The sequence below is a fragment of the Bombus affinis genome, chromosome 8 (assembly GCF_024516045.1).
Source record: "Bombus affinis isolate iyBomAffi1 chromosome 8, iyBomAffi1.2, whole genome shotgun sequence".
Taxonomy (NCBI): Eukaryota; Metazoa; Arthropoda; class Insecta; order Hymenoptera; family Apidae; genus Bombus; species Bombus affinis.
In genome coordinates this window covers 10,489,738-10,514,344 of record NC_066351.1, presented here as the reverse complement: position 1 = coordinate 10,514,344, position 24,607 = coordinate 10,489,738, and the positions used below count along the sequence as shown (strand labels likewise).

The 24,607-nt window shown below is 36.4% G+C and overlaps 1 protein-coding gene and 1 long non-coding RNA gene across 28 annotated transcripts in view; one reads left to right on the top strand and one right to left on the bottom strand.

Moving 5' to 3' along the window:
* The window catches only part of LOC126919363 (uncharacterized), a 49,513-nt gene extending 48,229 nt beyond the window's left edge, over positions 1 to 1,284 (bottom strand). For both annotated transcript variants that reach the window (XR_007711580.1, XR_007711581.1), the window contains exon 1: positions 834 to 1,284. This is a non-coding gene — a long non-coding RNA (uncharacterized LOC126919363). The remainder of the gene's footprint in view (positions 1 to 833) is intronic.
* A 16-nt stretch (positions 1,285 to 1,300) lies between these two features.
* The window catches only part of LOC126919322 (patronin), an 85,392-nt gene continuing 62,085 nt past the window's right edge, over positions 1,301 to 24,607 (top strand). For 11 of the 26 annotated variants that reach the window (XM_050728341.1, XM_050728350.1, XM_050728349.1 and 8 more), the window contains exon 1: positions 1,304 to 2,758. In XM_050728341.1, coding sequence (XP_050584298.1) covers positions 2,537 to 2,758 — 222 coding nt within the window. In that variant the 5' untranslated portion in view covers positions 1,304 to 2,536. Of the gene's footprint in view, positions 2,759 to 19,841; positions 21,343 to 24,607 lie in introns of those variants that run through there. The other 15 variants (XM_050728346.1, XM_050728351.1, XM_050728354.1 and 12 more) reach the window with 4 other exon arrangements.

Here is a 24,607-nt window from a genome sequence, read left to right as displayed (position 1 = left end):
TTAAGTACGTGAATCATTTTGAATATGTCTTATTGGTAACAGTATCTTTTAATCAACTTAATGATTCGTACCGAGGAAATATATCTTAGTTAAAAGGTTAAAGTTACTCTACTTAGCTGCAAATCTAATTTAATTTACATGATCATGAGTAACAGCCACAAAGCGCAACATTACAGACTGGATAAAAACGAACGTATTCCTAATTCAACTTTACACAAAAGAACGTGACAAATTTTAATATTGTTTGTTATAATGAATTTTAACAATTCATAATAATGGATACTAAGAAAAATGTATAATTCTAACAATTCATAACAAAGAACACTAAAAGTATGAATATTTTGACGATCGGGTAACGATTATATGCAATTTGTATATTGCTCATATTTACGTTAACAACAATGGATCTAGTACCGATCAGACATTGATAATATCATGATAAAAGTAATGAATAAACTATTTTTTGAAATATGTAATAAGTATTAGTATTGATAATTTGAATTTTTGTATTTATTGAATTCCGAATGTTGGAGACGACATTTTTATTTAAATATCTACACTAAATAAGTTAATCTGTCTGCTGATAGATGGCACTGCACGTACGCCCCACGATAATTTTACACAGAAGTTCAGTTTTAAACAGAATTTTAAATGTTTTGAACGTTATGTATTATGAATTAATGAAATAATTAAATTCTGAATATCATATAAATAACTTAATACATAATATCAATTATTCCATACATAGTCCAGTAAATATTTATTATATAATTTACTTTGATTTGCAATGGTGTAAAAATGCATGTATATTTAGTATACAAAACGTGACATACCAATTACGATGGAAACCGGTTTCATTGTTGCATCTTGAGAAGTTGATAACAAATCTGTTAGACGCTTTAGATTAGATCTAAAGGAAACCCGTTGTCACTACGATGTTCATTATTCGACGATTCAGATAGGCACGAGATTTTTCAAACTGCATTTCGACCAATCAAATTCGATCATACTTGGTTACAACATATTTAAAATTAACTCGTTTTCAATCGATAGGCTATTTGAAAAACTTTTAATTTTCATCAAAATATACATTAACCGCTAACTATCTATGAAACTGAATATCTCTCGCACATTTAAAACATAAAATGAAGAACTAAATCATAGTTCTTAGAAAATATCGTTGTCGTGAATTAATTCGACTGGGAAGAACATGGCGACCACTCTCGAATACGTTTCGATATATCGTTAAGCGATATTCTCGCTTCAAATCGATGATCGTTTTCACGATGGACGGCGAACGTGCCGTGGGCTTGATGTTCATACGAAATGACGATTTTTCGTGCTGACAATGTTTCTTGCTTGAGAATTCACGTGCATTGGCATATGCGACTGTGATTTTCGAGCGTCTCGCATGGGAAACAGATAGTAACGATTGTGAAAAACCAACGAATCGTTAGTGGTGCTAGTGCGAAGTTTGAGCTGTGTACGACAGTAGTCTTCTCGTGTGCTTTCGTGCCGCTGTCAACGAAAATCCGAATATCCGGACCTTAGTTTAATTATATAAGAAAATTTGATGAAACGGATAAAAAGCACGTTGTAAATTTGAATTCAAAGAACGAGCACACGCATATTCGTCATTTATTTGAAGGAAATAAGAATCGCGCGAGGTACGCCCCTTTTACAGGTGCCAATACCATTTTTGCAACACCCATCGAGTGAATCGACCACCGGAGACACCTCTCGAAGAAGCTGAATTTCAAGACGTATCCAAATTTCTATGGTGATATGCTTCTGTAATTTTGAATTGAATACCTGTAGTTGGTTTTTCCGCTGTTTCGCGCAAAATCGATAGAGAAGCTTGCACATTACCCGAGGAGTGCGGAACGCGCGACGAGTCTTGCTGACAAAAATAGCAGGGTCCACGGTAGACACGATAGAAGAGTGTCCTTAACTACTACTGTTCATCCTTTGCAGTGTTTTATCGTGAGCCGGCATTATTTCGACTGTAACTTTTAACTGCTCTGCATACGGCGCTGCTTGTCCAAAGAACGCTATTTGAAGTTTCAAAACATCGTGTCTATTGCAGCCTTGTGTATGTCCCGGCACGAGCCATAAAGTAGCCTGTGATCATTTCAATTTTCTGGTTACCGATCTTACTGTGAATGTTATACGTAAATCGATTGGTAGGTGAGTGATACAAAATGGACTGAAAATCGAACACGGCATCGTTTTAACGCAGATAATTTACTCGTAAGTGATATTACTGTTGTCGAAGCGCACAATCTAACCTTACTTCGAGAAAAATTTAGCGGTATTTGTGCCACCTAACCTTCGCGTTCGTCAAACGGAGTGTTCGAATTGTTCAACGTAAATTCGTAAACGTGCCCGATGATCCCGTGACGGAAGAAATATTGGCGTGCGTGTGTCGAGTAACGCGAAATACTTTGAACGCATTGTCTCGCCGGCTATGACGAGAACAAGGACCCGTTCGATCGGATCGTCGCTGCAGCCGTCGCGAATGCTGTGATTTCGTTGAATGTGGAGTGCGATCACGCGCCTCTTCGTTAAGGGCAAAACAGAGGAATCTGCCCCGAGGACGAAGGATCGGACGTGTGACGGCGTGCCCGATACGGTCGTCCATGTTTTCGACGCAATGGATCGTAACGCGGGTGACGATCGACGTAAGGGCCCTGCCGGCGAGCAACACCACGACGGAGCCGAATCCGAACACTTCTCTGATGCCTACGATTCCCGTCAGGTATTTATACATGTTCTACTTTTACTTCTAAATTCTATTATGGCTATATCACTGAATATTTACAAAAATTATCATTTTGCAGATTAGAAGCTTGACACATGTAATTGATATGACGTTACTTTGTTGTAAATAATATAAATGGTAATAGTTGTAGATAAGAAAGAGAGTAATGTATGTTTATATTGCAGTATATGTAATGTAAGAAATACAATTGACATAGATGCTATTGTTTAGACAATAATAGGGTTGATTTTATTTTAAGTTACTAGTCTGCAAAATGAATTGACACGTTCAAAGTTGTTCATTTGATTGGTTTCAAATTAGGTTTCATCTGATAAAGAAATAGTCGTTATCCTGTATTTTGTATCTTGTATAATTTTCTGTACGCTGTATCTTCCAAAATATCGGTATTAGATCTTTAATAAAAAGTATGCTATTAATGTATAGCAGATTCTTGTAAAGTACTAGGAACATTATAAACTTCCACGTATAATATTTTTACATATTTTCTTTATGTTGAAATTTGTACATTTTTATTCAGACAACTTTTTATCACAGATGTTTCCTTTGAAATCCTATTTTTGATAGGTGATGCTTAGATAATATTAGTTTCTTACCAAAAGAATCGCAGAATCATTGGAAGAATCATAAAATTTATTTTTGAAGAAATAGAGTAGAATAGTGTAATTTGTTTTTTAATTTCCTATATTTCTATTCGTTCCTCAAAGTACATAATACATACATACTTTGGAAAGCTAAATAGACTTGAAAATTTATTCAGCTTCATTTTATGGTACTGTTTCCTGATTACATATATAAAACTTTTCATTGTATGTTCGTACATGCATATATTTGTGCTAGAAGAATATTTCCATATAAAAGTACTTGAAATATGTACTAAGTCATAATTACTGCAGATCATATATGTAATTCTATGTGTAAGGTAGTTTCTTAGTTTGAGCGAAGCGCAATATTAAAACTAATATTTCTAATAAATAATCACAGAAATTTATTTATTAAATTTTAAGAACAATATATTTTTATTAAAAAATTAGATTTTAAATTATATCTTTTTATTAGATTTGTAAATTATTCCAGCAATTTTACTCACAGACATTAACATTTAGTTTTATTCGCAATTTTGCAACATATCATTTATTGATACTGCTGACACGTTTGTTATTAATTCGTGTATGAGTCAGCGGTTCCCAACTACTTTTTCGTATTTCAAAATTTCTTGTTATATTATTTTGTGGAACGTAGCGTGAGATTCACTATTTCAAACTCAGAACTGTGACTAATTAATCTTCAATGCTCACGATAACATGTCAGAAAACATTGTTAAAAAAGTGCATGCTATCTAGCGCGAAGAATTCATTTTTATAGTATAATAAACTTGTTACAATAAAAAATATATTTTCATCGACTAAAAAGGAGAAGAATGGCCTTGAAGTCTTCTCGAGGATTTCAACAAATGAGAAAAAAGATTAAATTTCATATTTATCTGTAAATGTGTAAATATGTAAATCAAACATTGCAATCATCCATCGCTATACGATTATTTAAATTAACATCACAAACGCAAATTACAAATGAAATAAATCAAATAAAATGCAAATCAATTTTCTAAGAAACGATCAGGAAATATTGCAGTTATTTTTAATATCGATATTTATTTATGCCACACTTTTTAGTAATGATTTCGTTTGACGAACCTTAACGTTATCATTATGAATTCTATGCTAAATTTCTACTAACTGTATGCTGAAATTTATATACAAGACAGACGCGATTCAGGGAAAAGAAAAATGTACAGAACTAAATAGAGTGTTGGTGTTACTGTTAATTTATTTTTCATTAATTCGAGTTTGCAGAGACTATCGAAATTTCTCGTAAATATTTTATAATACGAAGATGATCTTCCCGGAGGCTGTTGTCGTTACGAACAGACAAATTCGACTGTAGAAGAAGAGAGCATAACGTTCGATCAATGAAAAGATATCTCTGCGCAACGCCTCGTGTCCAAGGCTCGTTACAAGCTTACTCGTTCTTGTATCATATTCCAATTATTTGTAATTAATGGAGTCTGAAGCTACACGTGGCAATCTTTGCGTGCAATAGCCACGATCAGAGCGACCATCTCGTTGAATATTATTTTAACGTTCGATCGGCTTAACTTGATCGGATCTCTATTAATTATCGTTACGTTCTTATTACCGCAACAAATAATTTTCTTACAAAATCTATTTCTGAATTGTTGAAATTTACATGTACGTGTATTTTATTTATTCGATGGATGGATTTGAATTAGTCAGGATCTAATCGATTCCAAACACTCGGTTAGACCATCACCGCATTCTTTAGCACGTGGGTCATCAGTGACCTACAGAGGACTGTTCGCTGAAGCTGTTATTTTCGTCGTTGGAGTTGAAATACGTATTATGGGGAAATGCTTCGTGATACGTTTAGCGAATGTATAATTATCGCGTTTAATACATTTGATGTAGAGTCGACGATGATTCATACTACGTAGTAATATTCTTCTAGATTAATAAAGTTCTTCTATGGCGCTTCATTTTGTTTCGTTATTTCTTGTAAGTGCAATAAAAGAAGATCAACGTCGTACGAGTGGTGAAATGGAAAGAAAACGACAACGTATATCAACTGCGCTATGTACTTTAAGCGAAGTATTTAAAAGGCATCGTACGTTACGAATTTTTACGAAGTTCAATGGGGAAATGAGTATGGAATTTGTATTAATCATACCTCAACAAGTATCGATCATTAGATTATATTCTTCTTAAGCATCAAGTACACTTGCGATAATAGAATAGTAATATCTCTTCGATAACGTCTGATTCGTGTCATACTTATTATGTCCTTAATGAAAGTTAATAATAACCTCTGTCATTAAGACCATGTAAAATCAATGTTATAGAGACATGTAGAAATCGATAACTTAATTAATATTCAAATGTACTGGGAACAGGATTGCTTCATAATTTACTTACGATTAATGAAATGCAGACGCGATACTCAGCTAAACATGGCATTCAACCGGCCCATGTAATTTATGGCGTAGTAAAAGCAAGAATGTGTCAATATAAAATATCGCTTAACGTACTAACAAATAAAATTAATAAATAATAACTTATATGCTGATAGATATGATACTTGTGATAGTAATACAATACCATGAAACAGCATTAAATCTCTATAAACTTGTGACAAATTAAATCTTGTTTTGTCTATAAATATTCTGCCATATTTTCTTTTATCGTACATCTTTGTTCGATGTTTGTTATTTTATCTTGGCTTGCTTTTGCGTTTAATGTTTAAAATTCTTCGATTAGAGAAGGCACATCACACGAATATTCTACTTTTGCATCAGCCTGTATGTTAATCAGAATTGAACGATATGGAGAATTGTTGAGAGCCGATTATCTTGCGCCTATAAAATATACTGTTTACAAAGGCAACGAATTATTTGGGAATATTAATGAATTAAAAGAGACGGAATAATCTATGACAAAATTAAAATTGGTACCATTCTCTACCCATGAGTGGAGTATCTGTCCGCAGTTGTATTCTTCTGAACGTCCATGTTACTTTGAACTCGATCGTGTTCTTAAGTAAACAATTTTTCAAGTTTCGATCTTTCTTATTAAAATATCAATAGTCAGATAAGTTTTAGGGCCGTGGCGGGATTAAAAATGATATCTTTGCTACCAAAGAGGCGTTTCATTTTCGTCTTTTCCGTATCATTAATTATCTCGATAATTTAGAAAGATTGCAGAAATTAATTTTGATTAATGCTTAATCTTGATTTTGAATTAATGATTACGCGTTATATCGTTGCGAGAGACCAATAATTCACTCGATACAAATTTTAAGATATCTGATGGATCACAGCAAAATCCGTGAAAATTACTTTTCTACGAGAAACTAAAATTCTTCAGTTTGTTCAAAGATTTCTGTACACTGGTATTTCACGTGCTCGTTTACGGGTAGCCGTGGCAGACTGTCGTACGAAAGCTATTCCCGAGCTGCGACGCTATGACGAATATGGCGTCGTTTCCTGTACGCAAGGTTATTTATTGCACGGTAAAACGAGCCTGTACCTGCGCGGAGAACCACCTCCTCCAGCCACAGGAGACTTTTTTTGGCACGGCGCGGCGTGCAGGATCTCCAAGAATCGCGACGCACGCTCGTAATTATCAGTTTAATTACGCCACTGTCGCTGACTTCGAATGAAGTGGCGCGAGCAACTCGTCCTTGGAACAGCGTTTGGAAACGTCGTGTTCCTAGAAACCCGATCTTCCTGTTTGTACTCACTGTGAACGCTGATTTATTATTATTATTTATTTTATTTAAGGACGCGTCAGCCTACTTTTATGGTCATTAGCGACCTCGATTAACAGAACAAGAATGTACAAAGAAGAACGTAAAATACAATAGGTGAATTACTATTACTGAAACTAATAGCAACCATACATTTTGAACACACACACACACACATATATATATACACGGTAAAATTGCAGTACGATTAACTTAATCTTAAATTAATAGGGTACAGTGTATGTTAAAGCTAAGTCGGTAGTTTACAGTATCATAACTGGCGATACAAATTAATATCTTTGAGAAAGTAAGGAGGATTTTCCGCAATGGTTTTGATGATTCAGTCATGTCTGGCAGACTAAATTTAATTTTCTGTTGGGAGACGTTACTACAGTTAAGAAGATGATTCGCAGACGGAATACAGTTAGAGTGATTGCATTTATTCGGCTGATTTGTAGTTATAAGGTGAGAGTTTGTCAGTTGTGGTGCAATTCTAAGTCTGGTGGGAATAATTTGCTTTTTCCTATTAAAAAGAAACGTTGAACGATGATTTACTTCAAGTAGAATTTGCATATTTTAGCGTTGCTTAATTCCGTTTTACGTTCGAGAAAATAGCATAATAGCCGTTACTAAACTTTGTTGAAAAGAAAACGTTATTTACTTGCCGTTAACTCGTAACTGGTCTGACGATCGTTTCATCACAGTATAATAGAGAAACTTATTTATTTACAACAAGTTGTAAATAAATAACTTTCTTTAGTAGCGATTTTTACATTTCTCATTTTGCAAGAAAAGAAAGTCAAGCAGCTTTTCCATCGCAAGTATTGCAAATACTTTCAGCGTTTTATCCTCATTCTCTCATGTTTTATATTTCGTTCGGTAAAAAGGCATCTAGAATATTTGCATACACGTCGCTATTTATTCCTTGGACTGCCTTTTATGCTCGTGCACTCAAGAATACTAGGTAACTGGGTTACGCAGACACGTCGAACTGATTAGAATTGTGTTACATGGTGATATATGCATACGATAGCTAAAGAGAAATTATGAAATTTTTAGAACATCTCGTATCACGAGATACCGAGATAAGTTTACGGTATAAATTTATGCCACGGGAAAAATAACATTGATAAATGGAAAATTAAAAATAGGTGGATATCCCATGTACTATACGTAACCAATTTCCTTTCGCGATGTAATTTTCTCTCCCTCTGTAAATATAATTTTGAAGATAAATTTTCGTCGCCCCCATCGATCACGTAGATGAAAAATCGATTTTCGATGTATTAGATTATCCCAATAGTTTCCTTCGTCCAAGGAAATAATAAATGCACTATATTTTCTGTTTTATATTATTTTATTGAATTATGTATGATCCATTTCGTTCCAATAGAATCAACAGAAACGGGTCATACATAATTCAATAAAATAATACAAAACAACAAATCTTGCGCATTATTTCCTTATAAAACGAAAGAGAAGGGTATAAGAAATTAAAATAAAAATGAAACTGCGAACTGATCATTTTACGACGAAACTCAATAATAACCTTATCGAAAAGAAAAATACAATTTAAACAGATTCCCCTACTGCCATTCGTTTCGTTTGGTGAAATCTTTGTGTTCGAATTTTCGATTCTCTCTGCGAGTATAACTCCAATTTCAGTTACTTGAAATTTCTGTGGGAATACATTTAATCGAAAACCAGCTCTACAAATTATTCCTTTGACGCGTTAAATCGTTATCAAGCCACGAAGCACACGTGATAAAAATATTCGAAACGCGAGACCCGGTACGTTTATAACACATCGTGTATAACGTTTTCTTCAACTGCTTAGGTATCCATTTTATCGGAGAGTTGAGCTTCCCATTGTTCTGTGCGGTTTCGTTGCACCGTTAATCCTGGCACATGGCAGCTTGCGCAAACCCGTAGCAATAAACAATCAATATGTAGGCATCATAGTGACCTCGTTATCGATGGTCAAGCTTGGCCTGTGCCCAAACGAACAGCCGTGTTCTTTCGGTTCCTTTTTAGAAAGAGGTGTCAGAAATGTAGCTGGCTGTCGTGCCGCAAGAAAGCGACGACGGACTTCTGCCAAGTGATCATTCTTTCCTCGGCTGTGAAAGAAATCCCTCTTAAACGTTGATTAATTCGATTTTAGTCACGCGAACTTTTGCAAAACTGTCTTGGCAATGGCAACACGGTGGGCATGCGAAAGGAGTGTAAATCGACTATCGATGATTCATATCATGATTTTTGCGAAAAAAAAACACTTGTACGATATCACAGCTGTGCTGCATATATCTACGCTGACTGACGAAAGTAATCGAACATTTGTGATAAGCCTTGGTTAAAATTACTGTAAAGCTATGGCTACTTGGAAATTATAAATTTGTGCCATTTAAATGGTCAAGATATAATTATTTCTTAAATCTTCAGTCATGTAGATTGTCTCATTTCCGCAATAGTCTTTCACGTTTTATATTTCAAATGACGAACTACTGTAATTTGTTAGAAGCTAATTATACAATTGCAGGTAATCTGTAAATATTATTTAAATGTCTTTAAACATCGAATCGTTCGTGGAAGCTTGTTTTCCTCCTTCGGATAAAAAATGTAAATTGTTCACATGCTACGAATGTTCGTATTTAATGCACGACTCTGTTCTCTCGTCAATTACGACTGTCGCGTCGCAATAATTTTCCCTAATCAATGTCGTTTGATAAACTTGATGTCTGACATAATATTTGGTATAATTTAGGACCTACGTGTTACACGGATCAAGCGATGTGTAACAATGATTGAAGATTGAGATTGAAATCCGTGTTATCGGATGGCTCCATTAATTCGGTAGCATGACGATCGATGATAAAGACGTTATTGCACATGACGACGTGTTTAGACGTAAGTAGATTCGTCTGCATAGGTTCATTGGTCGTTGGATAACAGCTGTAATTATTCCGCCATGCACAGCTGTGAAATATCGAGAAACTGGTGTTGGAGAGACGAGTGTTGATCGTTCTCGTTCGTTTCTGTGAAAATTATTCATTAGCGCGCAGAATTATTTTGCATTATTTCATTTAATTATCCCGGAGTGAAAACTGTGAGAGTACACGTAGAAACAAAGTGTACAGCACCGATCGTCTATGGTTTGACACACGTATGCTTCGATCTAAATAAAGTGAAATTAATGGAAGAAAGTGATTTTCACAATGCACTTGTTCCAAATTTAGAGATTGCCCAATTTAATAACAAGTGGTTAGTTAGAATTTAGAGAGCAACCAGGTGAACCACCACGGTACAATTTCAATGGATTTTTGTAAAATATTTAAAAAAATATTCAATCGAAGGCACTTTGCTCCCGATGTAAATATTCCACTATGTACGAATTTATTTTATATTTGTTGAAAAGCAGTAGTATCCGATAATTTATGAAATATCGCACGAAGAATATGTTAGATTATAGAAATTTAATATACCTCTTTCCAAGTAAAATATTACACGGCACTCTTTACAAATATCTGTTAATTTCTCATTAATGTATAAAATTTCATTGGAGTTAATATTTGATTCATTCTGCCATTTCTTCGCTACCGTAGACCAAATAAACATCAACGGTCAATCTATATCAAACGATTAGCTTGATTTTTGTATTAAATTAAAAAGTATGCACTTTTTACAGTCTCGTTGTAGACGTTATCAGAAATATGGTACATCTTCCTAAATATTTTAGTACGTGCCTTTATTAATATAACGTTGCGTGCAGAAGTGTGTAATCTGCTATAGACGATGCTATCTAGAAGGATCTTTAAGCTTTAAATTGTTTCCGCTGATTAATGTTGCGGAAACAAAGTACCTAATCTAAGGTGTGTCGCATAACTCCGCGCCGTGTCGGAGAAAATATTCTGGCAACGTCACGAAGCCTTAGCAACTGTTGCCAAACATATTAAAAATGAAACAAAAAATGAAATTTGTCGTCTTAGGAATAAAAAGCTTATAGACGATGGAAAATATAATGCAAATGATCAAATATCTCATATATTATATAAGGTGATTTGGGAATCGATTGCTAATCTGACTCTAATGACTCGGACGTTTGAGAGGAATGACTTAAAGTCGAGAGAATGATCGAGACGATATTGAAAGGCACATTGCTGAAAGGAGTTAGTATCTAAAATCGTTCGGTCTCGTCTCACTGGGCATCATCATCGTTTCACACGGCCGAATGACTTCATTCAGAGCTTGGAATCGTATTCATCCTTCGTTTCCTATAAATAGCCTACGCTATTTACTTTCTGAACATTTTTTCTCTCTCTTCTTGGTAGCAGGTAATAAAAACTGAATGGCGTTTGCATTCGAATAGTCCGTTTGCACGTTCAATGTGTTAGGTACATCGCCAGATTCTCTGCAACGTGACCGAGAGGAGATTAATGGAAACGTATCATTTCGATACTCTCGTTTGAGTTTCTGCAAAGCTATTTAACTTGGGAATTACATACTTGAAGTCGGACGAACACCGAGCGAGCACTCGACTTATCTTCGCGCGGATAATTTGAACGATAACAAGTAGAAATTTGCTGTAGGTTATGCGAATTCGATGGATCTTCGTGTGGCAGAGAAAATTGCGTCTGTGCGCATTCAGGTTGGTATATTTGATGTATTCGCGAGTTTTGCCTCGCCCTGTGAAGTTGGCATTTCCAAGCGCAAATTTTTATCGCGATTGGTACTCGACTGTTTACGATTTGTCCAATTTTCTCGTTTGTCCGTTTGTCGAAAAAAAAGTTGTGATCAAATAAAAAAATGTTCGCGTCAGCGCCGCACGTTCTTTTTCGTCGCAACGCGAAATTTTCGTTCGACTATCTTTCAAAAAGGAAGTTACCATGAGAATTTTGTTTGGACAAACTTGGTCAAATTATACCTCGCCAAAAAGTTAACAAAAAAAACTGCTGCATCAGAGAATCGTATCATCGCACCGTCATCAAAAATCGACTTCGCAGGATTACCAATATCCAACTCCATTTGCCATATTCTAAAAATCAAACAATCCATTCCTATATCGTCGTTTATTTTACACCGAGATGAAACAAGAGAAAGACACGTTAAATCCGTTCAGCGTTCATCTCCATTTGAAAACTCGTTTTCTTCTTGTATCACGAACGGTGTCACGAGGAAGAGAATAAAATCGGGCACACTCTACTCTTGGACAAATAATGTCATAGCGTACAAAAATCCAGCTATAGAAGGTTAATTGCGACTAGCCGATGTCATTGTATCCACCAGTCTAAATAAAGCTGTGCTTGCTCCAATGATCTTGACTGATCGATCACGTTTGGTCACGACCAGTGCTCTCTCTAGGCTAGAACTACTTACTATCGAGGCTTTTCCGGGACGTTTTACATTAACAATCGCCTGCACGGTCAACTCTGACGAGCTATCTTTCCAAGAGGAAAATCGCCGTGGTACACCTTGACGATACCTTGTAGGGTAATCGAAACGTTCATGATGTATGCCTTGGATGCCTGTGACTGACTCGCTTCTCACACGTTACACGATGCTGCGATTCATATTGCGTTGGTTTCATCCTTGCGAGACGCTCGCCTTTGTATTTCTATTATATAAGATAACTTTGAATGTCGAATTTGTGTTTTCTTCTCTCGAATGGATACTCGTAGGTGCAGTTGTTCCTTGAAATTATTCTCGGTTCTCTTTCTTTTATATACGATAATTTAAATAGTAAGTAAACATTTAACTTAATCTAACACACGTAGAAGAATACAATTACCTTTGCGATTTCCTAGATTTTAGCATGTTTGGGATTAGAAGATTTGAGTAATTATGATTTTTAATATTCTACATCCGAGTTTTATTTTTTTCACTTAACCAATAGTTAGTAGAATTACATACTTAACAACAACAAATAGTTTTCAAGAGACTTACTCCATCGGCTTATCCGCTATTTTCATTTGTTTCTATATCGTAAAGCCGCGTGTGCAGAAAAGTCATGGAATTTTCAAAGATCGTATTTTCGACAAAAATCGCGACGGTTCGGGCCTTTCTTTTCAATTTCGAAATCCAATAATCCGTGACTGAGAAAAATACGACGATGGTAGTAGCGTGGGTAGCGAAGGCAAACGCGAGATATCAGCGTCATGTAGAACTCGTAAATGGTAGAGGCGTCGGGGCATGGGATAGGTTGTTGTTGTTGTGTTGTACGCGTGCATTTACAGTGTTTGGTACATCCTGTGCTGCACAGTGTAGCTTCGGAGGCTGCGCGAAGATAAATCGCCAGACTCGAACAAAGGTCACCAACATAGAGAAAAGCTTTTCGAGCGATCGGTTCAATTAAGAATTGAAACCTTTATTCACGAGATAAATGATGCATTAGCGAGAGAAAGAACAACATTTTCGCGCGCTGGTTAATCCCTTCGTTTGTTTAAACGAAACCGTTAAATATTATTCTCATAGTGAGTTTCGTTGAGTTGCTTGCAGGTTGTCTTGTCGACCATTCGCGAAGAGACGCGATCTCAAGAAGCGCGTCAACAGGAGTCGTAAATTCCCGTTACGATTTTACAATCGAAACTGATCGATCCCCTGATTCGTTTAATATAATAAAGGTAGTTGAATTAATTATAACGCTGAGGTAACAGGCTATGATGTATTCTTTATTCCAACAACAATTGTAGACAAGATAATTACGCTCGTTGCGTATATATATAAATTAGATGAGTTATCAAAAGTAGATATAGTTAATGAATATATGTTGACTGAGTTAAAATAGTGAACCCAGTGCAGAGGTGTTGACTGATCTGTAGTCGTAGATCCAGTAAAGTTCGGTGATGATGCTGTCGCTTGCTGGGTGTTAGTTGCTCCACCATCTGTCGCTTACGGGTGAACATTCTGGGAAAAATAGGAAAACCCATGTTTTCCCAATTTTACCTGGTGGAACAATAGCTACAAGGAACATCTTGACCCGTAAATGTTTTATACCGCCGTAACAGTCACGTCGAAATGTTTAATTTTACGACAGTTCTTTATGATTATTATTGCCCAACTAATTATATTGGCATAGCGAGTACCCGTCTCGACCGAGGGATGGATTCCGGGATACGCAAATTGTCACTGGACGTAACACAGGTATACTCGATTTTTGTTAACTTTACTAAGAATTTTGAACGTTTTGAACATCATTCGATATTTCGATTTTAAGGATAGTTATTTCCCAAGGAAATGAAATCATAGTTGATTACTACGGTTTATGTCATCGCGATGTGGGAACTGGAAATCAATAGTTGCTATAAATAAACCGTTCGGTATTGTTACGACGAGATAATAATAAAATATCATAGAGGTGATAAGTAAATAAAACAAAATTTATGAAGATAAAGTTCAAATTAGCATCACAGAGTATTAACATTTCGATATCGAAAGCAGAAACTAACTCGGATATATTTGTAAATGAATGGAAACATGATGCGTGCGTGTGTAAAAACGTATCAAGAGTTAAATTCTATAGAGCACGATGTAATTTATCTTTCAATAAAAAACAATAAATAAAATAAAACGTGACTGTGTAGTAATATAAAATTTCCTGATTACGCGTGTTTACTTTTCGATACGCTTCTTGATTTAGCTCCTCCTACAAAACGTACAAAGTTTACTTGATAACGCAACGTAGTTTATTCACCTGCATTAGATAACGTAAAGATACCAATCTACGCAGTATAGATACGCGAGCATTTTTTTTCCACCTCATATTACGTTCCATAGAGTCGATGACAGTATAATTTTTTTCGAACGAGGGGCGTTACGATTAAATGTATATTATTATTGTTAATTCTCTTCAGAGAGTTTCAACTTGTAATTTTCTAGCTCTGTAAGAAGGCGATAAGTACCGCTTTCAGTCATCAATTTGCCATTAGGTAGAAAAAGCTCGGTAGATACGACTTAACGTGCTATTATCACAAATTTGCCAAAGTGTTCGGATGTATTTGAGCGGTGGCGTATATCAAAGCTGAAATATCTATTTTATTTTTTCCATTAAAAAGATCCAACCTCCCATCCCATAGAATAAACAGTCTGAAACTCTTTTTTAGCGGAAGCGTAAGCGGATAAGCGCTCATGAACGATAGTATATGGTAGAAGCGATGAATGGTATCGCCGGCGATGTGTTAAAACTCTGACTCAAAAATAACCTGTTTTTTCGAGAACATGTCGTAAAATTGCCAACGAAAATCCCCATGTATTTTGTCTTGTTGAACGAGGTACGTTTACGATACAGCTGTACTTGCAATATTCTGCTGTGCTTTTTATCACACTGTTAGATATTTATCATATTTACATTATTAAATTGCGAAGAATGATAATAGGATTACTAATGATAGCAATCATAGGATGAGACGTAATAACGTTAGCTACAATGTTGCCACTAGTAGAACAATAGGCAAACATAGCTGCTAGTTAGGTTTCTTTGCTCGTAACTTGTAACTACACACTGTTTCCTTAGTCTTTGTTCTTTAACCTTCTCAGTTAGTTGAACGAGCGTTTAGTTCAGGGTATTAGATATATGTACGTATGCGAAATTTATGGCAACGTACGCTTTCAGAGCAAACAAGATTTTCTGATAATATTTGAGAATTACTTCAGATAAATAAGCTGTTAATTTGCTGAAATGTCTGCTATCTTATTAATCATGTTGAATTTCTAATATTTTATGGATGCAGTAGGTTGTAACATTAATTTAGATGTAATTTCTTATTCGTTTTTTCATCAAACGAAAATATACATTTTTCATTTCTTTCAAAGTGTAATTTTGCTCATTAAATTACAATTTTTATGATAGACAATCAATATTATTCCGGTTTATAACCCAACAATTTTTTAATCGATAGTCTTAATAACTATTAAAAAAATTTAGCTGATTTAAAAAACAGAATAAGAATAGAAAAACGAGGGAGAAATAAATAAATAGTTGCTTTAATTCCATACAATTGCTCAATTGGTAAATTAATTGTTCTATTTATATCGTTTTATCTTATTTCAATTATTTTACCATAATAAATAACGTTAACGGCATAACAATATTCTCCTGTATAACGAACTCATTTGAGAATCTTAATGTTTGATGTTAGGCCTTTCTTTAATTGGATGATGGACGATCGTCATCACGACCGTTATACAATACGATTGTCAAGGATGGGAACGATTGTCAACAATAATTCACTGTTTTACCTACTTATCCAATCGTTTATGCACACTATGCGGTAATAATATGTATCCGTTAGTTTTTTAATGATCTCTCATTTTCTAGTCAAGCTTCTTTAACTTTCATTCCATATTCATAATCAAGTTCATCGCGTGTTAAACAAAATTGTAAAAAAGCGTGATGGACACCATTACGTTTTAGCATCTTCGTTCACCTAGAGCATTATTTAAATTTTACATATAACGAATCGTTCGTAGTTCGTGATTCAGGAAAGAACTTCTCGCCTTAGAGCGCTTAAGAGCACTTTAGAAATAATTTACTGACACAATTTTGGATACATTAACGGATGTAATTAAAATAATTTCGAATGTACTGACTATGTTTGAAAATGCGTTGTTCGTATAAAATAGACAATTCGATAGGAAATTTATCATTGCTCTTTTAGCTGATGTATCGAAAAGCTTGACGAACAGTAAGTATATATGAGCATAGTAAATAATCAAGCTCTGTTAGAGTCGAAGAGATTTTCCCTAAATTTTGTATTGTAACTTATCACAGAAGCAAGAGAAAGAGGAGCGAGGAATACTTGCAGGTATTTTTAATTACAAATTTTCACGCGTCACTGTAATAGAATCAAAGAACTGTAAGAAAATTAAAAATGTCAGGAGAGGAAAAAGATTTGTAAAATCTCACTTGTCGTAAAAACTGGTATAAATTTCCTGTAATTGAAAATGAAATGAATTAAATAGTATAATTTGTGAATCAAATCCTTATTATTACGTTCTAAAGTATTTCCTTGGGAAAGAGAGAATAAGATCGTTCGTTTACATGGAAATTAGTATGTATGTATAACTTCATCGCAATTCAGAAGATAACGACGTACATATGTATTTTACGTTCAAATACTCAGCAGTGTTCCATGACAGTAAATCATCAGGCGAGGTTCCATGCTATAGAGAAACGTGATGGGACTAAATAAGTCGTTCACGCTTGTACTCAAGAGGGAACTGATGCACGCAATTCTGTACTATTCTCGTGTAGTAAGCTTCTCCAAAAAACGAGATCACCATGCTTTTTCGTACACATTCTTTTGCCAGTAGAAGTTTGCGAAGAGTTAAAATAGCTGCCAGAAGTTTCCGATCGCAAAGAAATATAGAAGCATGGAGTATAGCGCGGTTTACAAACTCTACTGTCTGTTTAAGTTTCGTGTGAAAGTAACTTTATTATTGTAATACGTGTTTAGTACGTTTCACAAAATAATTCTTCGCTGTGTATAGCACGAAGTTGAGAGTCGTAACGCAAAAATGTTATTGAACCGTTGTAGGAAAAATATGCAACGTATATCTCTGAGGTGGATAGGTCGTGATAGATGCTGAAGAAAGACTAGAGTATAATTAAGAGTATATTCATTAACAATACTCTCGATGTACACTTTACGTAGAGCTCGTGATTACACTTAGCGATTCGTACTTCGCGGTTACAACTCGATTTCTAGACGATGCGTTACGATAGCGTCCAGCAGAGTGCGTGGTACAAGTTGGGATGATGATTGCTTAAAACGCGTAAAGGAACTCTAGTCAACTATCAACTACCAACTGACTTTCCATCACGCGAATGCTGCAAAGGACAATTATGATGACGCGTGTCTAAGGATACAAGGCCATCGGATTCTTCGAGGAAAGCCTTCGTTAGGAAAGTGAGGGAAGTCGTTGTGAATTGATTAATCTCTAAGTTTATGGTTGAGGAAGGTCCTAACCGCCCTCGAGACAAAGTTGCTAGCACAATAACACATTTAGGGAATACTAAGACGAGGACTATTTTTTCGTTAGAAGAACCTTAGCTAGAGAATTCTAAGGTTTATGACGGGTCCTTAGGCTAATTGCAAATATGTTATGAAAATTTTCGACATCTGTCAATCATGGAGGGATAGGGTCTTTGTATAGCAAGTTATGGGACAGAAATCGTTGGAAAGTTTGTTGTCGAGTGCCCCTACATTTCTTAATTCGGTGAATTTGTGCAAAATTATTTTTATATTGTTCGTTTGTATTACGTTGAAAGATCGTTCCTTTCGTGGCTCTTTTACCTTGCATCTCTATTCGACAAACATATTGGCGAACATGATGCGAAATTTCAGTTTTACGATGTTGAGAAAAGTCATCGTTCAGTAATTTGCAACGTCACAAAGTAACGTTGCTTTTAATTTCATGTATTTTGGGAGTACTGAACGAGTAGGTTTCCGGTAACACAGCTACAAAGTTTTCCGAATTTCGACAGAGAAATAGTTAATTACAGTGGTTGCGGAGTTTCTCGGTAACAGAATAACTAATTGCAGTGCATACAGAGTTACTCGGTAGCTACAGGTATAACTAATCGCAGCAAGCAACACTTATTTTCTGCTAACTTTGATTCCCGCTGGGAAGTATATTTCTATCGACTATTTAAGGAACGATGGATTTGCAAAGGGAGGAATAACAAATGTATTTCTATTAACTGAGAGCTATACGGTGTTCATACTCGTTTATATCATGCTATGCTATTAAAGAGAGGATGCTCGTTTCCCGTTCAAGGAAAAATCCTGTTCCGATGATGGAATGAAATTCCTTTCTTTACGTTAGTTACAGAAATTTCAAAATCTATCCATTTTGGTTTTTAACGAGATCACGTACTTCTACATACGTGTGTTACAAGCTTCATGTACATACAACGTGCGCGCGCTTGCATGCGATGTATTTTTGCATATTATAAATGCATGACGTTAATATTATACAACAGACGAACAATATTATTATGCGGCGTATTATCTTTTATTTCATGGGGAAATAAATCACCGAAAATGCATAAAAATTATTTCCTTTCTGTATAATTCCGTATCTTCATACGTCGCGTATCTCGTCACATTTAAAAACGCACGAAAGGTTTGCAGTGCGGACAACGCCTACGTCCTAAATTTCTCTGCATCAACTTGTCAAACAAATTCCACTGAGAATCAATCTTATCGTATGGCTTTCTCTCGCCATTCGACATCGACAAAAGCAAACGGCGAATTAACATTCACGCACTTTCGACTCTACGCGATACGATCGAGCGAAGAAATTTCTCATCGTCTGTTCAGGGTAGACTCGTTCGCAACAGTTTTCCTCGAACTGCTGCCCTCGCGGTTCATTACGGGCCGTAATTTACGGTCTCTCGATTAAGAATGATTTTCTCGTTTCCTGGCGTCCTTCGCTATACTCTGCTGCGGTACTGGTACGAAAGGAAGAGCATCTCGTCCAGTCACGTCCCTTGTGAAAAGACGCCTTCTTCTGCGACCTACCACCAGTCGACTTACTACATATATGAATCACAATGATTCGCCTTCCCCCTCTTGTTTTCAGCGTCCACAGACCTAACGATATTCGTGCGAGTGCACGAGGCCTAGAGGAGCACGCCAGCTGACTCACGCAGCCACCACCATAGAGTCCTCTCCACACACGCGCACACACATACACACACACGAGCTCTCTTTCGCTCCTCTCTTGCCTGGCACACACCGAGAAAGAGAATGAAGCCACGTTTCGCCTCTAGTCTCGCTCCAAACTCGGAACACTTCTGGTATTCGCGGTCAGTTCCGTTCTCTAGCAGCTTGGCGCGCCACGCTGATTAACGGCCCGTCGATTTCCCCACGGACATTTAACGATTTCCCAGGGAAAATGGACACAGTTCATCAGGATCGTGTGTACAACGCTTGAAATTATCGGCTTGTTGGAAAATTATAATGGAAGCTTGATTTTAATAGCGATTGACGTTTACGTCGAGTAGAGTTTAACGCGGCTTCGTTAAAAGTTCCAAGTTCGTTCTTTTTTACATCATTTTTTTACGCCATCGAAGATTAATAAAATGTGCGGTCGATAAAGGAGAATCTTGCGTAATCGAACCGTAGCAACGGAGGATATTCAGAGAAGCTGATGGATCGAAAGTGATTCTATTATAACTGTGCCAGTGTTCGGTTTCGATTTTTATTCAATTCTCGTGACTATTCGAAGATCCGCGAACGCCGAGAACGCGCAATATCGCGCAATTGACCCAGCAGAATTTTGTATGGTCGATATAGTGGAAAAAGGACACGTTCAGAGAGGCTTCAGGATCGATAGTATCTTTATATTTTTGTCTGTGTTTGCTTCCCTTGTGCCCGTTTCTCCGCCGTATTTTGTAATGTAAATCATGGATAGCAGCGGTGCTAGATATACGCGGCAAGGAATGACAATGTACCAAACGGGTATCGTTCTTTTATGCGACGCCACGGTTGAATCAGTTTTGCAGCGACGACTGCGTTAAGATCAGTCTCTGGCTCCTTGCCACGTGAAATTTGATTCACTCGGAGATTATATCGCAGGAATGCACTCGACTTTGTTACGACGGAAATTATGAGTACGAATCTCTACAGACAAATATTTTATATAAATCTTTTCTACGCTGTCGTGTTCGATCCCCGATGACCTTCGACACGAACTTCCTTCTTACGATGTAAATTGAGAAATAGTCGTCTGTAGAATTTTGATCGTTTTCTAATTTATGCCGCTAAGAAGATAAACGAAGTTGCTACGTGTAAAATTAATTAATAATGTATGCACGATGGAAAATTTATTAAATAGAAATTATATTTTTGGAGATATTTCACGAAGAAACCAGAAACTAGTAATATCGTTTTGTACGTGTAATTAATAGTTTACGTGAAACTGATGATTTTCTATGTGAAAGAAGAAAAAACCGCGGTTCACTATGGAACGGCGGGTTTTTAAATAATTCGAGGTTGAAAGTGTCGGAATTTAGTGATTTCGTAAGCAACGTTCGTAAATCATCGCCGTGGTTCGATGAGTTTTTGGAAAGTGTCGATGTCGTATTGTGCACAGTGGTATTTCCGGTGACGTTCTCCAAACAAACAAGAGTTTCTAGGATGGCTAGCGAAGTGATGCTGGCGCCCACCACGACGCCTGGAACATCTAGACGGGAAATAGACGACGTCAGAGATATGGTTAGAAACGCGACCGTAACCACCATTTACGTAAGTTACGAGATTCTCTATCTATAGTATCGCGCTAGACACAATGTAGACTACTGGATTACAGCGGTTATTAATCTTCCCTTGTCCGCGATAATGTTTCTTATCGAACGATCTTGCGGAAAACTTATCTTTTATCTTCGCTTTGCAACGTCTGAACGCGAAATTTTTGAAATTTTTGACCGTGATTGCAACGTGAAAGTATAAAGTACGTAGCTACGTAGGTTTTATGACGTTGAGTTGGAGATGAGACGAAGCTTTTAGGTGGAGGATGATATTAAGCAAATTATAAAAGTTTGCCTCAAATTGATCGCTCGAGGATTACCGCTTCACAGTTGGACAGGAGAATAGCTGCAAATTAAACTCGCGTTTAAAAAGTATCAAAAGTAGGACGTACGTTTCTAGCAAACCTTTTATCTACAATGATTTTGATTTTACATGAAATTATTCAGCCTTTCTTTCAGACCACCGTATAAGTTTCCTGTAAAGCGGTATCTTTCGTCAATGATTTTATCTGTACGATATAACTCGTGTATAGAAATAAATTAAACGCGAGCAGGATATTGAAATCAGGTTTCATATAATGAACACGGTTCGAAATCTTCGCCATTAATTTGCAAGATTGTTGACTAAACTAACGGCGTATATTTAACGCGTTTATTTATGCACGTTGTCTAGTGTTACTTGCTCGATTTAAGAGAAAACTAGGCCGCATAGAAAATTAATAACGATTGCGATACGAGGTAGTTTCGAAGGAAATTTCGCGATATCGGTTGTATCTGGTAGTTGTCCGTTGAACCAACTTCGGTTGCACAGGTTATCGGATAAATGTATATCCGTTACACGGTCGTCGTTTATCGTTGATCGATGAAAAAAAAATCTGGAACTACTACGATGTTTCCGCGATTCATTGGCAGTCGCCACACCGGGAGACGCAGTAGTTTATGCGTGGAAAAGGTCAGTTCGTAGATCGAGATCGTAAAAATAAGTTTATGCTTTTGCAATCGTGTTTTTCGTTCGGTATAAAATTGAACGTTAAAATAACGTATTGACGAAGTTGTGAAAGATTCACTCGATAAGTTTTGTTAATTTTCTACGGTACTATGTGATTCATGAATTACAAACACGTTGATCTACATCCATTATTCAATTTTATTGTTCCATTTGTTTTTTGCAACGATGTTATCGTTGTTGAATAGCATCTGTCATTTTTAGACATTTGATGATGATACGAGCGTATGAATTTTTATTACACGGACATTCCATCTCCGATATCGAATTTTATTATTTCAATTTCTTCGATAGCAGCGATGTTATCGTTGTATAACGTTATCGTTGTTGAATAGCATTTGTCATTTTTAGATATTTGGAAATTATAACGGTACGAGCGTATGAATTTTTGTTACACAGACATTCCATCTCCGATATCGAATTTTATCGTTTCAATTTCTTCGATACTCTAGAGAACCTTACGTATCACACTTTACACAGAGCAATTTGTTCTTATCTGTTAAATAATGAATATTACAGTGTAAAATTGCTCTGATAAATAATATAAAGTATGCTTCGATAGAATTAAGATAAATTACACTCCAATAATCTTAATAACTCTTCATAGGAAGAGTTTCTAGTTCAATGTACTGTTCGAGGTCACAAGCTACCATAATTAGATTTATAAGCGAGATTGCAACCGCGTGTTAATGCCAGTACGTGACGTGTTTCGAGCTAAGGAACACATTTCGGATGCAATGTATGTAATTTCGTTATTCTCACTTGTTTACTAGAACTGCTCGTCGTATGACCGCAGTGACGAAGGACAATAGTGTCAAGGACAAGATTTCGCTCTCAAACCGTGAAATGGTCACGGTGTCTGAACAGCAATGATCGTGAATGGTGTCATTTTTAGCGACGCGGCATTGTCGATTTATGTTCTGCTACCAGCGTTAGGGCAAACGAGATTTTTTGCTTCTTTAAGGTTGGTTTTACCCGAAGGTAACAAAGGATCCTCGCCGGTTTCTCAGCAAGGGAGATATTTTATAGGGAAAAAGAAAGGACAATTTACTGGAATTCTGATAGAGGTGTGCAAGTTATTATCCACATTCAGTCGAGAAGGCTGAAGATTCGGTATGCGGCAAAACAACGTCTAAGAATGCTACATTCTAAGAATGCTAAGAATGCTACATTCTAAGAATGCTATTTCGCTGACAGAAGCACAAGAACGAATGTGCTCGTTTAACAATGGCGAGAAACAAGTCGACAAATTTTATGCTTGTAATTATTCTTGTAAAAGAATCAGTCAAGCTTTATTTCCTTATCGGTTTCGTCGTATTTCGCTTCGCTTCTGATTACCAGATTGTGTCATCCGATAAATCGAGGAAATCTGACAAGAGTTTTGTCTTCGTCGCGTACGAGTCCTTCGGTTGTGAACGTAAAAGGGCACTTTGCGTTGCTTGTCCATTCTGCATTCTCGAGAAAACGAACTGCATGTAAGCTGGTGCTTTTAAAGCGTTCCCATAGATCGCCACGCTGTAATTTTCTATACGCTTCGGAAGATTTTCAATGTTCTGGGTGTTGTCGACTCGTTGCACAACTAATTAACAGGGTGATCACGTATTCAACATACAAGAGCTAGTGTAGTCGTACGCTTCGCGTGTCTGCGTGCATCTCGCACTTCCTTTCGGTTCTGCGTGGATTGATATGGTGAACGCGTAGGTTCGGAATGACGTTCGGGGTACTTACTTTTGCAAACCAGTCAGGATGTTACAAGAAATCGCAATGGTTTGACAAATAAAGTTCTCTGGGCGTAACGTCGCGCCGCCGTCTCCCTGGCCGCGTTGTCGCCGATGAATGTGTAGACTGTAGACACTCTAATCTCTCGTTACTTCAACAATGACCGGTTTAACGAACGTGGGTGGTGATCGATCGACGCAATAATTTCGTATTAATGAGTTTTTGATCAGGTGTTAGATGGAAAAAAAGGCTTTCGAAAGTTGCGTTTTTCCGTTTCGATGGATTTTATCGATTGTATTAATTGAGAAATGATTCAAGCGCGTATTAATAACGGTAAGATCAAGCTCTAATAGAAATTAATCGATTTAATTTGTTGAAGTTTCACCGTTTTTAAAAATTAGACATTTTTCTCTGAGCTTCATGATACGTGATGAAGAAAAAAATATATTTAAAATCGATCGACGAGGTGTGGTCAATGTCGTAGATACAGCGAATTTGTCGACGAGAAGCTTTTCAAAGAGAGAGAAAAAAAACGTGG